General features: G+C 36.9%; 1 protein-coding gene across 19 annotated transcripts in view; it reads right to left on the minus strand.

Moving 5' to 3' along the window:
* Positions 1 to 13,711, minus strand: part of DROSHA (drosha ribonuclease III) — a 112,158-nt gene that overhangs the window by 55,048 nt on the left and 43,399 nt on the right. For all 19 annotated transcript variants that reach the window (XM_074329034.2, XM_074329035.2, XM_074329033.2 and 16 more), the window contains one exon: positions 3,769 to 3,938. In XM_074329034.2, coding sequence (XP_074185135.1) covers positions 3,769 to 3,938 — 170 coding nt within the window. The remainder of the gene's footprint in view (positions 1 to 3,768; positions 3,939 to 13,711) is intronic.

Below are 13,711 nucleotides of genomic sequence, written 5' to 3' on the forward strand. Positions count from 1 at the left end.
TTACCATGTTTTATATTTTAGCAACCTCCTTTCTTACACTCAACTCTCAGGGCAATGCCAAACTCAAAACTAAATTCTTACTAGGAGATTGTGGCTCAGCTGCTTCAGAGCCAAAGGCTACAGAATTGATCCACGCAGACGCCAATAAGCTGCATTCTGTCGCACAGCAATGCCCAACTACTGGAGTCTGGTGGGGGGCCTGGTATGTCCAGGACAAAGCGGCTTCAACGTTAAAACTGGGACAGCCCCCAGCGGCTGGGACAGGCTCGTTACCCTGCCCTCAGCCCCCAGCGGCTGGGACAAGCTCGTCACCCTGCCCTCAGTTCCCAGCGACTGGGACAGGCTCGTTCCTCTGTCCACAGCTCGAGCGGCAGTCAGTGACCTGACAAATCTAAGCAGGTAACAAAGAGAATACATTTGTGTAAGTTCATCTGCCTTAGTTTAAATACAACTGACACTTAAGTTTTTAAAGAATATTTAAATGTCATGTAACCATCCAAATTTCCCTGGTATCTTAAAAAGTTGATCTCTGTTCTAGAAATTAATAACTAAAGAAGGTTTCAGTCATAGGTAACCTAATATAAAATTATTTAAATGCTTATCATCAGTAGCACTATTATTTAGGTCTAAGAATTGTTTCCAATATTTTGTGCATCAAAACAGTTGGATGGGTTTTTAAAAGAGGAATAGCTTAACTGAAAAATGCTGGTGAATTATTCATGTTTCCATGATTTGAAAAATCATGCTATGGTATCAATAGAGGAAATAGTGATTTAAAATATCAATAGTATCTCTAAATTTATAGGGGTGGTGGAGGAATGAAGTAAGTTCTAGAATTTAGCCACGCCCTACAATATCTATCATACCATCTTTGCAGAAGAATAAAAACCATAATGACCAAAATATTCCCTGCCAGGGGCAAAGTGCCAAGAGAAGGAGATTAATTCTTTCAAGTTCTGCAGCAATAAAGTACTTAATGTGGCCATAATGGCTTAAAAATTTAATAAATTCCCCAATATTGTTACCATTGGGCAATCTTTCAAAGCAATACCACAGAGGATGAAATGTGGTGCTGTGTATACTCTGCCCTATTCTCAAAAGGATAGAATGAAAGGCTATTTTCATGATACTAAATTTTCAGGATATTTTCAGTCCTTATACATATTTTTCGGTAAATACTAAAAGAGAATTAACTTCACCATGTCCCTAAGCCTGGCACCCAAATTTACCTTTCTTAATTTATTTCCGATTACTTTCCAACATAAACCTTTTATCCTGACTTATCTGACTTCCTCCTTATCTTCAAAACTGGCCATCCACCGTGCCAGGTCTGTACCTTTGATCCTGCTGATCATTTATACAATTTCTCAATTCCTTACAGACCTCACTGGTGTTGATGAAGATCCCTGGCAGCCCCGCCGAGTGTTCTCACCTAAAACTACAGGCTTTCCTGGCTGGTCTTTCTACTGGCTGGTCCACTGAATCAGCAGTTCATCACAGACGCCGTCACATGGACAAGCGTCACGTACAATCCACACACTTCACTAGCACCTAGCTCATATCGCGGTCCTCAGCAAATGAGCTGCATGGCTGTGGCAATGGAATAAATACATGTCCTCTACGCATTGGCTCAAAAACAAGCAATGAGTGAGTCAGGAGCCCCTGCGGATTTTTGTTAAATACAGATCCTTGGGCCCCATTACTTGAGAGTATACAGAATGGTAAAGAGCATGACACTCCAGTATGTCCAAAAGCTCTCCAAATGATTCTAGGATTTCAGGGAATTTTAACCATGCCATGGAAGAAAGCTCCAGGGTGAAAGTGTTCCCAAAGTGTCCACTGTAAATCACAGGACACGCTTCAAGGGGACTCACGAAGATGAAAAGGTATGTATGCTACCACCATCACTCCCACCTATCTTCTGACCTAGCTATAAAACTGACAGAACAAATGTAAATTTATGCAACTGTTTAAGGAAGAAAAATTAAATTCACAGTCATATTCTCACAGGACTATGACTTGTATATTTCTTTTAAAGTTACTTTAACAATTATTATGTGGCTTAACATAACAATAAAAACTGTATGACTTTTTTTAGTTTTAAGTGAGTTTTATGGTTAAATATATTTTTATTAAACACTTTCATTTTCGAGTTCTGTTTAAAATAATCAGCATTAAGCTGGAATGTTTGACTTGCAAATACCAACATTTTGTTTGTGCAGATGTTACTGTCATGGTACAAAAAGTTGACCCAGAGTTTTTATTTTTATGAATCAAGACTATTAAACAATTTGGCAGCCTTTTTAAAACAACAGCTTTGTTTAAATAGATTATTCTGTTTATTTACATGGAAATGTTTTAATTCTCCATTTCTAGAAAACTTTATCTTGATAAGATGCCAACATATAACTATTTTATGAAATAACATTTTCAAGAAAAAATAATTTTGATTAATAGATAAAACATTTTCTTTATAAGAGAAAGCTAGTTATCTTTTAATTCTCTGCTTTTAATTTTTATATTTTTACTTCAACAATTAACATTAGAAACTAATGTTCAAAAATTAAGAAACAAAATAAATGGGAACTATTTGTAATAATTGTAGCAAAAGATCAATAAAAGGATCAATAAAAAAGGACAAATACCACAAAAGAAAATTAGACACAGGATATTAATAGGTCATTATCAAAAGAAAACATGAAAGGCCAATAAACATTTAAAATACCGGTTTTTGCTAGAAACCAAAATAAATACAAAACTGAACTAAATAATATTTTTTCCTTATCAAACTGACAAAGGTTTTTGTTGTTAAAATAGTATAACCAATATGAAGACATGGATGGTTCTCAGACTTTCCTAGTCAGAGTGCAAATTTTACAACCCTTCTGGAAGGCATTTGCAACACATATCAAAAGCCTAGTTCTGTGCATACCTTCAGACTACTTATTTCACTTACAGGACTTCTTCCTAAGAAACTAAATGAACATGTATTCAAAGATACATATATATATGTTTGTATATGTGTGTATACATGTGTTTCTACATACATATACAAATTCAATACAGCATCATTTGTTACAGCACAAGTCTGGAAGCAACCCAGATACCCAACAACAGGTTAATTATGTAACTTAGGGGCCTTTTTTTTTTTTTTTAATTACACTCCTAAAGAAATTTAAGACTATAGAAAAATGATAATTTTGTGGTGGCTCTTTCTGGAGAAGGATGAGAAGGAAAAGGTCTGAATATTTAATATAATAATATTTAACAGTATGATGCCAATTTTATTTCAAAACAGTATGAAATACATCTATTCTAAAGAGACTAGGGAAGTGAATAGTATCATCTCTGGACAACGGAATTATGGATCATTTTTATTGTCTTCTTTGGGCAGTTTTTCTATTTTCCTAATTTTCTATAGTGATGATATAGTACAATACTCTTAGAAAAAAATCCAATCTAAACATATCTAAAAATTTCAAATTTCTCCATAATGCACAGAATCAATGTACTAATAAGATGAACTTACTACTAAGTATGCCTATATTGTAATATTTTTTCTTTAAAATACTAAGTATTTTTAAATAACTAAATATTTTAAATAAAATAACTAAATATTTCTTTAAAATACTAAATATTTTAAAACAACTCAAGGACAAACAGCAATGAGTACGTGAAGCTTTAGCAATGTTGTTACTGTTTTTGTGAAACACTCAGACCTGGAAAGAAAGGGATTCCGTCTCTGAGGGTGTGGGCACTACAACGCACCGTTCCGGGGTTGGTGACGATCATGCCCTTGCATTCTTCTGCGTATTTCTGCCACTCGAGTTCTTCCCACTGAAGCATATTGGCAATCTCCTCCTCAGGAACCAGGGCTTTGCTACACCGCAGTAAGTACAGGAGAATCTGGTGCATGGACAGCACTTCCTTTCCTCCGTCTTGGATGGGAGTGGACAGACAGGGGAGAATAATGCCACTCAATTAACAGCCAATCACCAGTCAAAGAAGGGAAAACAAGACCATGGGGAAAAAAAGAGCATTTACATGATAAGGTAATTCAGAATTTATATTGTTTAACCAGGTGCCAAATAATCCAAAAGCCACTGATTTCACTGTTGAACAGTGCTCACAAACCATCTCATTTACTAAAATGGCAAGAGCAACATTATAAATGATAAAAGGCTCCCTCTGTGAGGTATGCATATAAAAAAAAGTGCCTAGCTAAATAAATTTAAAAACACCTACCATAAAGAACCAGAGTGTATAATATACAGAACCATGTTAAGTCTTCAATATTTTATCATTCTTGCTAGGGTAACAGATGAAAGCTCTTTAGAAGTAATGTTATTGTCTTAAGGAAATTCTAAGCTTTTGAGATATTTATGGATGTTTTCCACAAGCTATTGTTGTGTTATGGTCTAATTTTTTGGTTCTAATGTGCTGCAGCTGCTGTGATGAATAGAAGTAAAGAGCTTGTACTAATATCATGAAGATCATTATGGAGTTAGTATATGGAAAAATACCAACTATTCTGAGGCTTACAGAAGCATATATTACCAAGTACGGAGGAAAAGAGAAAAAAACAACAAAGGACAAAATTAAAGTACCTCAGAAAAAGCTAATTAATCTGGTACTTGATGAACCAAAGACATTCATTTAATCTGGGCATGAATTCTGGGTCCACTGGCTTCTGCCTCCTCTTTGGGCTTAGTTTCTTCACCAATATGCATAAGAACCTTGTACCCCTTTTCTTTGCCTAGGCCCACCCAAAGCAAGGGCAGAGCCCTGAAGGTTTACAGGGTAGTGACTACCATCTCCGGGTCATGAGATAAATCAGGAACAGCAGTATAGGGCCAAAATTTCATGGAGAAATGAGGGGACTGAGATGAAGGGGATGAGTGGGAACAAATGAGAGTGTCCTATTTATGCTGGAAGAGTTAATGACACCCAAGGAATTTGGCGTACCAAACACGGAAAAGGATGAAAGATTTTAATACAAGTTGCTATGGCCTAAGAACTTGGACACACCTCCACATCTCAGAAAGGAGAGAGTAAATACCAAGATTTCTTTTTGATTTGTGTTTTTTTTAAAACTCTCAGGTGCTACTCTGAAACTAGACAGCATTGCTGCTATAGGGCTACTATATATACAGAGAGTGCCAAAAAAATGTATACACATTTTAAGAAAGGAAAAAATGTATTAAAATTGTAATACTCAATATATACCAGTAACAAAAGATGAATACAAGTCATGTGTATACATTTTTTGACACCCACCCACCCCCAGTATATATGCATATATATGCACGCATTCATTCATTAATCTAAATATCTGCCCATTCATTTCACAAATATTTACTGAGCACCTATTATGTAGCAGGCACTCTTCCAGACCCTGGAAACATAGTGGCAATCTAAATAGCTGAAGCTCCTTATATTCCAGTGGAAAAAAAGAGACAGTAATGAAGACCTATATAATACATCAGGCCAAGATGAGTGCTATGAAGAAGGATCAAATTGGGCAAGAGACTGCAGCCACATTAACAGGGTGGTCAAGAAAGGCATCTTTGAAGGGGTTCCATGCGAGCGAGGACTTCGAAGAAGCAGAGCAGCCCATCATGCAGCAATCTGGGAGAAAACTGTCTTGGGTAGAAGAAACAGTGCAAGTTCCAAGGTGGAGCGGAAGTGATGTGTTCCAGGAAATGCAAAGAGGCCAGTGTGGATGGAGTGAAATGAGCATGTGAGGGAGGCAACAGGAGAGTCAGATCGTGCAAAGCTTTACAAAGCAAGAACTCTGGATTTTATTACCAGAAGGGAGTATATGTTTCACCATTAGGTGTCAAGCACTATGAGTGGTCCCACATTACAATCACGGGGGGAAAAACAATCACAAGCTCTAAGCCCTCAAGAAGCTAACAATGATTAATCACAATTTCTAGAAGAATCTTTGTAGATAATATTCTGAAAATAGAGTTCTCTTAAGCAAATACACTGAGCTTCTCTAAAAAAAGAAAAAACTGTCCAAGAAATGACTAAAACACAAAATATAACCCACCCACATGAGACCGTGTCCTGTGTACTGCCTCAGATTATGTTCACAGCAGAGCAACGTTTTATGCCTCATTACAAAACATGTGCCTTAGACCCAGGAGTCACCTTTGATTAACCAACTTCGGTGGTTAAGGACATATTTCTCAGAGTCTGTCTCAAAGGACATTTCAATCCACCTGCGGGTGACATGTCTTCCTCAATGACATTCCCCTCCTTGCTAAGGAGGCCAGCCAATCCATAATGCCTAGTGGTCATAATGTCTACCTGTCAATCTGAGCCCATGGTGATCTCTGCCTCTAGGGGGGCTGAGGCGAGCAGGTGGACAAGAGAATCTAAAGCCGGAATATGTTGACTTGCACAGCACGTGTACACATCCAGAACAGCAGATAAAGGACACGCAGTCTTGAGAAGAACTGCCACATTACTGGATTCGCTAGGAACCAAGGAAAGAGTAAATGCCATTTGGCTCCTACTCTCTGTATTTGGGAAGATTACTAACAACACTGTGGGCCTGTACGGATGCATGAGGAGTGTAGGATACCGTAAGAAGGTATTGTTTTGCTGTAAGGATCAGAAAAAAGATCAAGATTTTCTTTGAAGACGTTGGTGCGTGGTGGAAGTAGCAAATATATGCTAAGTATACAAACCAGCACCAGAATCTCACCACAAGCAGTTACAGATGGCTGGCTTCATGGCACTTCTGATAAAGGTGAAATGGACTACAGGCATTGAATTTAAAGCAAAAAGACTAAAACACTAAAAGAGCTACCGGGAGGGAAATATTTAAGCCTACTAAGGCTTAAACCAAGGGCACTGCCTAATTTAGGAGATCACCTGCAAGATACTAAAGAAAGAAGACCACCACATGCTTACAAGAATGCTTCTACCTAGTCTGGGTGCAAAGCTGCCAATAAGGGAGGAGAGTTTTATAGCAGCAGAGAAACTAGAAATCATTTTTTTAAAAATATACACACATCAGGTGCAGAGCTGGTAGTGTCGACTAAGAAAGTATAAATCCACGGTGAAATCGGCTAAATATTTAAAATAGCAACTAAAACCTAAAAAGACAGATATTTACCACTGTGAGAAAGTGGAAACCCGGGGCAGATAACCGGAGGTGAAAGGTTTATCAAGGAAGGGGATTGAGGCACTGCTCCAGGTCTGAGAAGGAGGTACACTCCTTAGGAAAATATAAGAAAAGGTGGACAAGACTAGAGAGTCCTGCCAGAGCCTGTGGGCCGAGGGCTGTATCCCTCATACCCAGCCCAGCAACAAAGACACTCATAAATATCTGTGGAATGACTTTCTGAAACAGATAAATAACATGGCCACTTGGTCACAGACTGCCATGAATTTACTAATGTTAATGAATTGGCTCTTTTGGCTTGTCTGCTTTGCTACATGTTTATGCTAGCGATTTATGGAACAATGTCACTGAGGGCTAGCAAGTAATTTTTATCTTGTTGGCTGAGATAAATAGGACATGATATAAATGAGAAATTAGAGCGGGTAAGCTAAGGTTAGCAGGAATTGAGCCAGCCCTGGGACTGGAACCATGACAATGGCTCATTATTTGGGAAGAACTGGAGTGTGTGTTTCAGGGAATGAATCTGGACAGTCATTAATAAACTGACAGACTTTATAAACTGTTTCTTAGAGACCCAATTCTCTCCGTGTATACTGCTTGATCACTTATATGCTTATTTGTGGGAGAAGGCAATTTGTTAGGGAATTTGTGTTAAGAATATGGCTGGCTACACAAGTATTTCTCAACAGTCTAACAATCAATTTTAAGAAATACAAACATGTCTTCCTCTTTCCCTACACTGAGAATAACTGTATAACTGCATTACTGTATCTCCTGTATATTCCTACTAAGTTGCCTTTGTATAATCTTAATTTTTGAAAATTTGTATTAACAACAGGTATTTTCTAACCTTTCAAAATAGAAAGTTATATTAAGATGCTATATCAATGTTTTTTTCAAACTACACTTGCCTCCCTGGGAACTCTGAGATACTTTCCCAACCTTTGGCCCTCTGTCAGCCATACCAGAGAACTACTTCTCCAGAACGGGGCAATTTCCAACACTCGATGTGCTAGATAATCAATTTGCACAATTGATTCAGGATTTCCAAAGCTTTACACAGCAATGATAGAAGCAATGAACAGGCTTTCCCGTAAATGCAGTCTTCCTATCTTGAATGATGCCCTGCCCAGCCCCAGCCCCAACTATTGTTAAAATAAAACCTTAAACTGGCTCTAGGAGAGTTCGTTTCAACTATTTGACTTCTAGGGGTAGAGGCTGGGAGAGGGAAGAAACCAAAATTTTGAAAAATTCTTAAAATCTCAAAAATCTGGTTGTTCTATGATTTGACTTCTGGTAAAGCGACCTGCACTGAATAATCCTTGGTTTAAACAGTAAGCTTAATTTTGGATAAATCTGTATAAAGCAATTGAGACAGCTGTCTTCAAAACAGGTAAACTAGAGAAAAGTTATGATGACTGATAAACTTTCAATTAAATATAATAAACTGATATAAATGGAAAGCAAATGAGAATGACAGAACCATGAAATATCTGAAATATATGAGAGCTGCTCATTTTCGTAGGAGTTCAAGCAAGACGCAAATAACAATGAGGTTCACCCTCTGCCTACAGAAGACAAGTAATATCCTGTGTTGGCAGATATACAGGAAATGGGCATTGTTAAAAATGTTGGTTACAATGACGTCCTTTTTAGAAAGAGTACCTAATTATGCCCTTTTTCGAGAGAACTTGGCCAACATCTTTCAAATGTAAAATGTGCATAACCAATTCTTAACCAATAATTTCACTTCTAGGACGCTACCTTTTAAAAAGCATTGACATAAATGCCAAAGGATAGATGCACAAGACTATTCCTGAAGTATTTATATGTAATGGGGAAAAAATAGGGGCCTCTAAAATAGTCTTCACTAGAGGAATTGTCAAAACAAGTAATGTCCATTCATACTATGAAATGCTACGTAGGAATTAAAGAATGAGGCAATGTATTTTATAGAGGATGTCTGAAATAGTTGAGTGAAAAGTAAAGTTGTGTAACATATTGAGTGTTAGCCCACTGAAAGAAAACAGCATAATTCTCCCTACACAGGTTAAAACAAATACAAATCAAACTTAAGTCATTTTCAAACACTTAAAAGGGGTGTTCACTTTTTCACCTTATACACCTTTGTATTGTTTGTGTATACATGCGTGCGTACACACAGTCAACTCAACTTAGGGCAAAGGTAATATCCCAATTCTGTGAAGAAAGAATGGTCTTTTCAATAAATGGTGCTGGATCAATGGGATAGCCCTACTGAAAGTAGTGAATCTTGACCCATATATCTAATACCAATCGTAAAAACAAATTCGAGACAGAGTATGAATCAAATGTGTACGAAATTTAGGAGAGTATCTTGATAAACTTAGGGTTAGGCAAAGATTTCATAAACAATATATAAAAAGCTCTTAGCATAAAGAAAAAAATACATAAGCTGAACTCCATTAAAATTAAGAAATTTCTTTCATCAAAAATCACCATTAAAAAAAAATCACCGTTAAGATGGTGAAAAGACAATTCACAGAGAAATACTGGAGACATAGATATAGATATAGACATATAGTCATTTGTCATATAGATAGATAGATAGATAGATATAAATGTATACATATATACATCTATAGATACATAGATATAGACATGCCTTTATCTATATATATGTATATATCAATATATAGATACAGGTATATCTATGTAAATGTATATATCTATATCTATATACCTATCTATCTACCTGTATATATAGATATATATAGATATCTGATAAATGATTCATATATAAAAAATACCTACAAATAAATAAGAAAAAGGCAGAAATAACCCAATAGAAAAATGAGCTAGAGGGGCCGGCAGGGGTGGCTCAGGCAGTTAGAGCTCCATGCTCCTAACTCCGAAGGCTGCCGGTTCGATTCCCACATGGGCCAGTGGGCTCTCAACCACAAGGTTGCCAGTTCAATTCCTTGAGTCCCACAAGGGATGGTGGGCTCCGCCCCCTGCAACTAAGATTGAACACGGCACCTTGAGCTGAGCTGCCTCCCGGATGGCTCAGTTGGTTGGAGCGCATCCTCTCAACCACAAGGTTGCCGGTTTCGACTCCCGCAAGGGATGGTGGGCTGTGCCCCATGCAACTAGCAACGGCAACTGGACCTGGAGCTGAGCTGCGCCCTCCACAACTAAGACTGAAAGGACAACAACTTGAAGCTGAATGGCACCCTCCACAACTAAGATTGAAAGGACAACAACTTGACTTGGAAAAAAAGTCCTGGAAGTACACACTGTTCCCCAATAAAGTCCTGTTCCCCTTCCCCAATAAAATTAAAAAAACAACAACAACAATGAGCTAGACACAAACAAGCACTTCAAAAGACAATATTCAAATAGTCAATTGATATATGAAATAGTGTTCCATTTCATTAGTCATCAGGAAAATGAAAATTAAAACCATATTGTGATACCTCTAAACACTCGTCAGAATGGCTAACTTGGAAAAAAAAAAGAAAAATGCCAAGTGTTGATAAGAATGTGGAATAATCTGTACTCTCATTAAGTACTGCCAATGGGAAGATAAAATGGTACAATCACTTTGGAAAACTGTTTGAAAGTACTTACAAAGCTTAATATAAACACGAATTTCCACTCCTAGGTATACACCCACAATAGAAAAGCATAAATATATTTTCATTAAAAGGCATGTGCAAGTGTTTGGTGAACACACACAGGTATATACTATTTGAAAAGAGGCAACAACTGAAAATACCCAAATATTCATTAATCACAGATACATTAAATACATCTTAATTTCGTCATACCAAATATTATTGTAAGCTGTGAGAATGAAGCAACTACAGTTAACTCTAACAACAGGTGTCTCAAAAACATCTAAGACAAAAGAAGACAGAAATAAAAAAGAATGTATAATTCTAAATTTTATAATGCAAAAGCAGGTAAAAATAATTAATACATGGTGTTTTCAAGTCAGAGCAAAGGCTACCCTTGAGGAGCTGGGTAGTGATTGGAAAGGGGCTCTTGGATGTTGGTAATCTTGACCTGAGTGCCGAGTACATGGTCATATTCACTTCAGGAAATCACTGAGTTTTATATTTACAATATGTACACTTTTTAATATTTGTATTATACACCAATCAAAGGTTTATTTTTTTAAAATGAGAGATAACACCAAAGAATGTTTGAAAAGCACATTCACTCATTAGTAACAAAATACATGACTATTTAACGAAGGCACTATTACAACTGATAAAACTGTAGACAAGTATTTACTGAGTGCCTGCTTTGTGCCAATATGTTAACACTGATACCAGGCAGACACCATTTACGCCTTAGCCTCAAGGAGCAACAGTTGAAAATTTTAAAAAAGAAGGAAGGTGGGAAGAAAGCAGAGAAGAAAGGAAGGAGGAGGAGTCCAAAATGTGAAGATGAATTCATAATGCATTTTTCATGGCAGCATAAACGCATGGGATTATTTTGACAGGAAATGTGGCACTACACATCATGATCTTTAAAAATATCCATCCGCTCAACAAATTATTAAAAATTAGGATGCAAATCATATATTAGTATGATGACAACTATATAAAAAAAAGCCTAAGCACAGAAAACATGAAAATATATCAAATTGCGTTTTTCCTTTTAATTCATCATTTTCTAAAAGATCTTTAATGAAATCACGTTGTGAAAAATCAACCATAATGTGCCACCCAATACCAAAATGGACTTTATACATTAGGTATTTTTCTGTATCCTTCAGGACTTTTTTAACATGTGTATTTCCAAAGGGAAGTCTAATGAAGAAGTAAATCATGTTTAAAAAAATAAAACGTTACCCCTACATAGTTAAGAAAAACACTTTTGTGTTGAAACCCCACAAAGTAAATATCTGACATAAGATTTTTCTTTAAGATGATTTTAAAACTGTCCACTGCTTTTAGAGATTTGCTTGGTGATAAAATGCCTAGAGGCAGATAGAAACAGAAAGGAAAGGCTTTTCACCACACTCACTCTGACACCATTTTCTAATCAGCTCACTGCTAAAGCTCCATTATAAAATCAAAGATGTGGTCACTTAAAAAGAAAAAAGGACTTCTCCATAAAATAAAACCACGTGTACAAAGGACAAGAGCTTTTGAATGCATTTTCCAAACAAAATAAACATTAACAATAACACTAAAAATATGAATAACACTATTCTAAGATAAGAATAAGTCATTGTGACTAAGTGTCTGGACTGAGGAAAGAGTACCAAGGACAAAATCTTAAGCCCAAGGAAAATTTAAACTAGAATGAACAGACAAGAAACAAAAGTCACAAAGGATGAATCAGCTAGGAGGAAAGTACGGAGAGCTCAGCAGACAGACAAGGTCAAGTGCCCTGGTACCACATTAGGAAGGAGACTGAAACTGAAGTGTCCACTGGATTTGGTCTTTTGGAAGCTGGCCTTGGCATCAGCAGCAGCAGTGGGACGGGGACAAGGTTAGAGGGTGAGGTGCTGAAGCAAAGACTGGCTGTGAATGGACCAGAGTCTGACAGGCTCCAAGGACGGTTCTGAGACATGGGAAGGCAAGACCTCCTGCCCCCAGCGAGACAGGAGGCATGAGGAGAGCATGAGCCTAAGGCTGAGTTTCTGAAACTGCTGATACGTAGACGTGCGCAGAAAGCTTACATACACACTGAAAAACTCCGCAGCTGACATCATAGACCACAGACTGATCTCAGCAGCCAAATTTTTTCCTCCAGATCACGGAGTGACCCCCATACAGGAGAAGCAAAGGCAAATGGCTGAATTCACATTGCCGTGGAAGATAGTGGTTAGCATAAGGCACTGAAGCTGCTAGAGCTGAGACACAGAAGTCGGAGCACAGGACTTACGCAAGAAAGCAAAGAAGGGTCACTGTACGCAGGGAGAAAAGAGAAGACTCAAGTAGAAGCAAAGAAAATAAGGGCAGGAGAGGCTGACAGTATAGAAGGATGTCACCAGAAATCCTGGTGAATGAGATACCAGAAAGAGATCCTAGGGATGAATTCATTTAGGGTGGTGAAGACTTTGCAAACAAAAGACACCCAAAGATTTCATTACAAACCCAACCATTTTTAAAAATACTAAATATAATGCCATATCTCACAGATAGATTCTTGATAAACATTTAAAATTAAAATATTGCTTTAAAAACATAAAAGTCATATATTGACTTATATTTTTTAATTTAGTGAGAAGAAAATATTGTTTTCACTGTAAAAAGAATAAAAGTATGTATCAAAAAAAAGAAAAACCACCTCTAATACCATGACCTTAGTACAACTATTTATTGCAGTAATTTTTTAGCATAGTAATATTATATATAAAAATTTATAATTGTTTTCCAATTAACTGTATGCATTTTTAAGCCCCATGCATTTTTTCCATATTAATTTTAACACTTCCGTGATAGTTTATCAAGTAGACTTTCAAAATTTATCAACTGATTCTCCCATTGCTCATCTAATTTGGGGATACCATAAATTATGCAGGGGTATAAATCAGCGTGTATAATTTTACATTTCCATGCCTGACATAAGAAG

Source organism: Rhinolophus sinicus, chromosome 3, assembly GCF_057876585.1.
Source record: "Rhinolophus sinicus isolate RSI-liver-muscle chromosome 3, RSI-T2T, whole genome shotgun sequence".
In the NCBI taxonomy this organism is placed as follows: domain Eukaryota; kingdom Metazoa; phylum Chordata; class Mammalia; order Chiroptera; family Rhinolophidae; genus Rhinolophus; species Rhinolophus sinicus.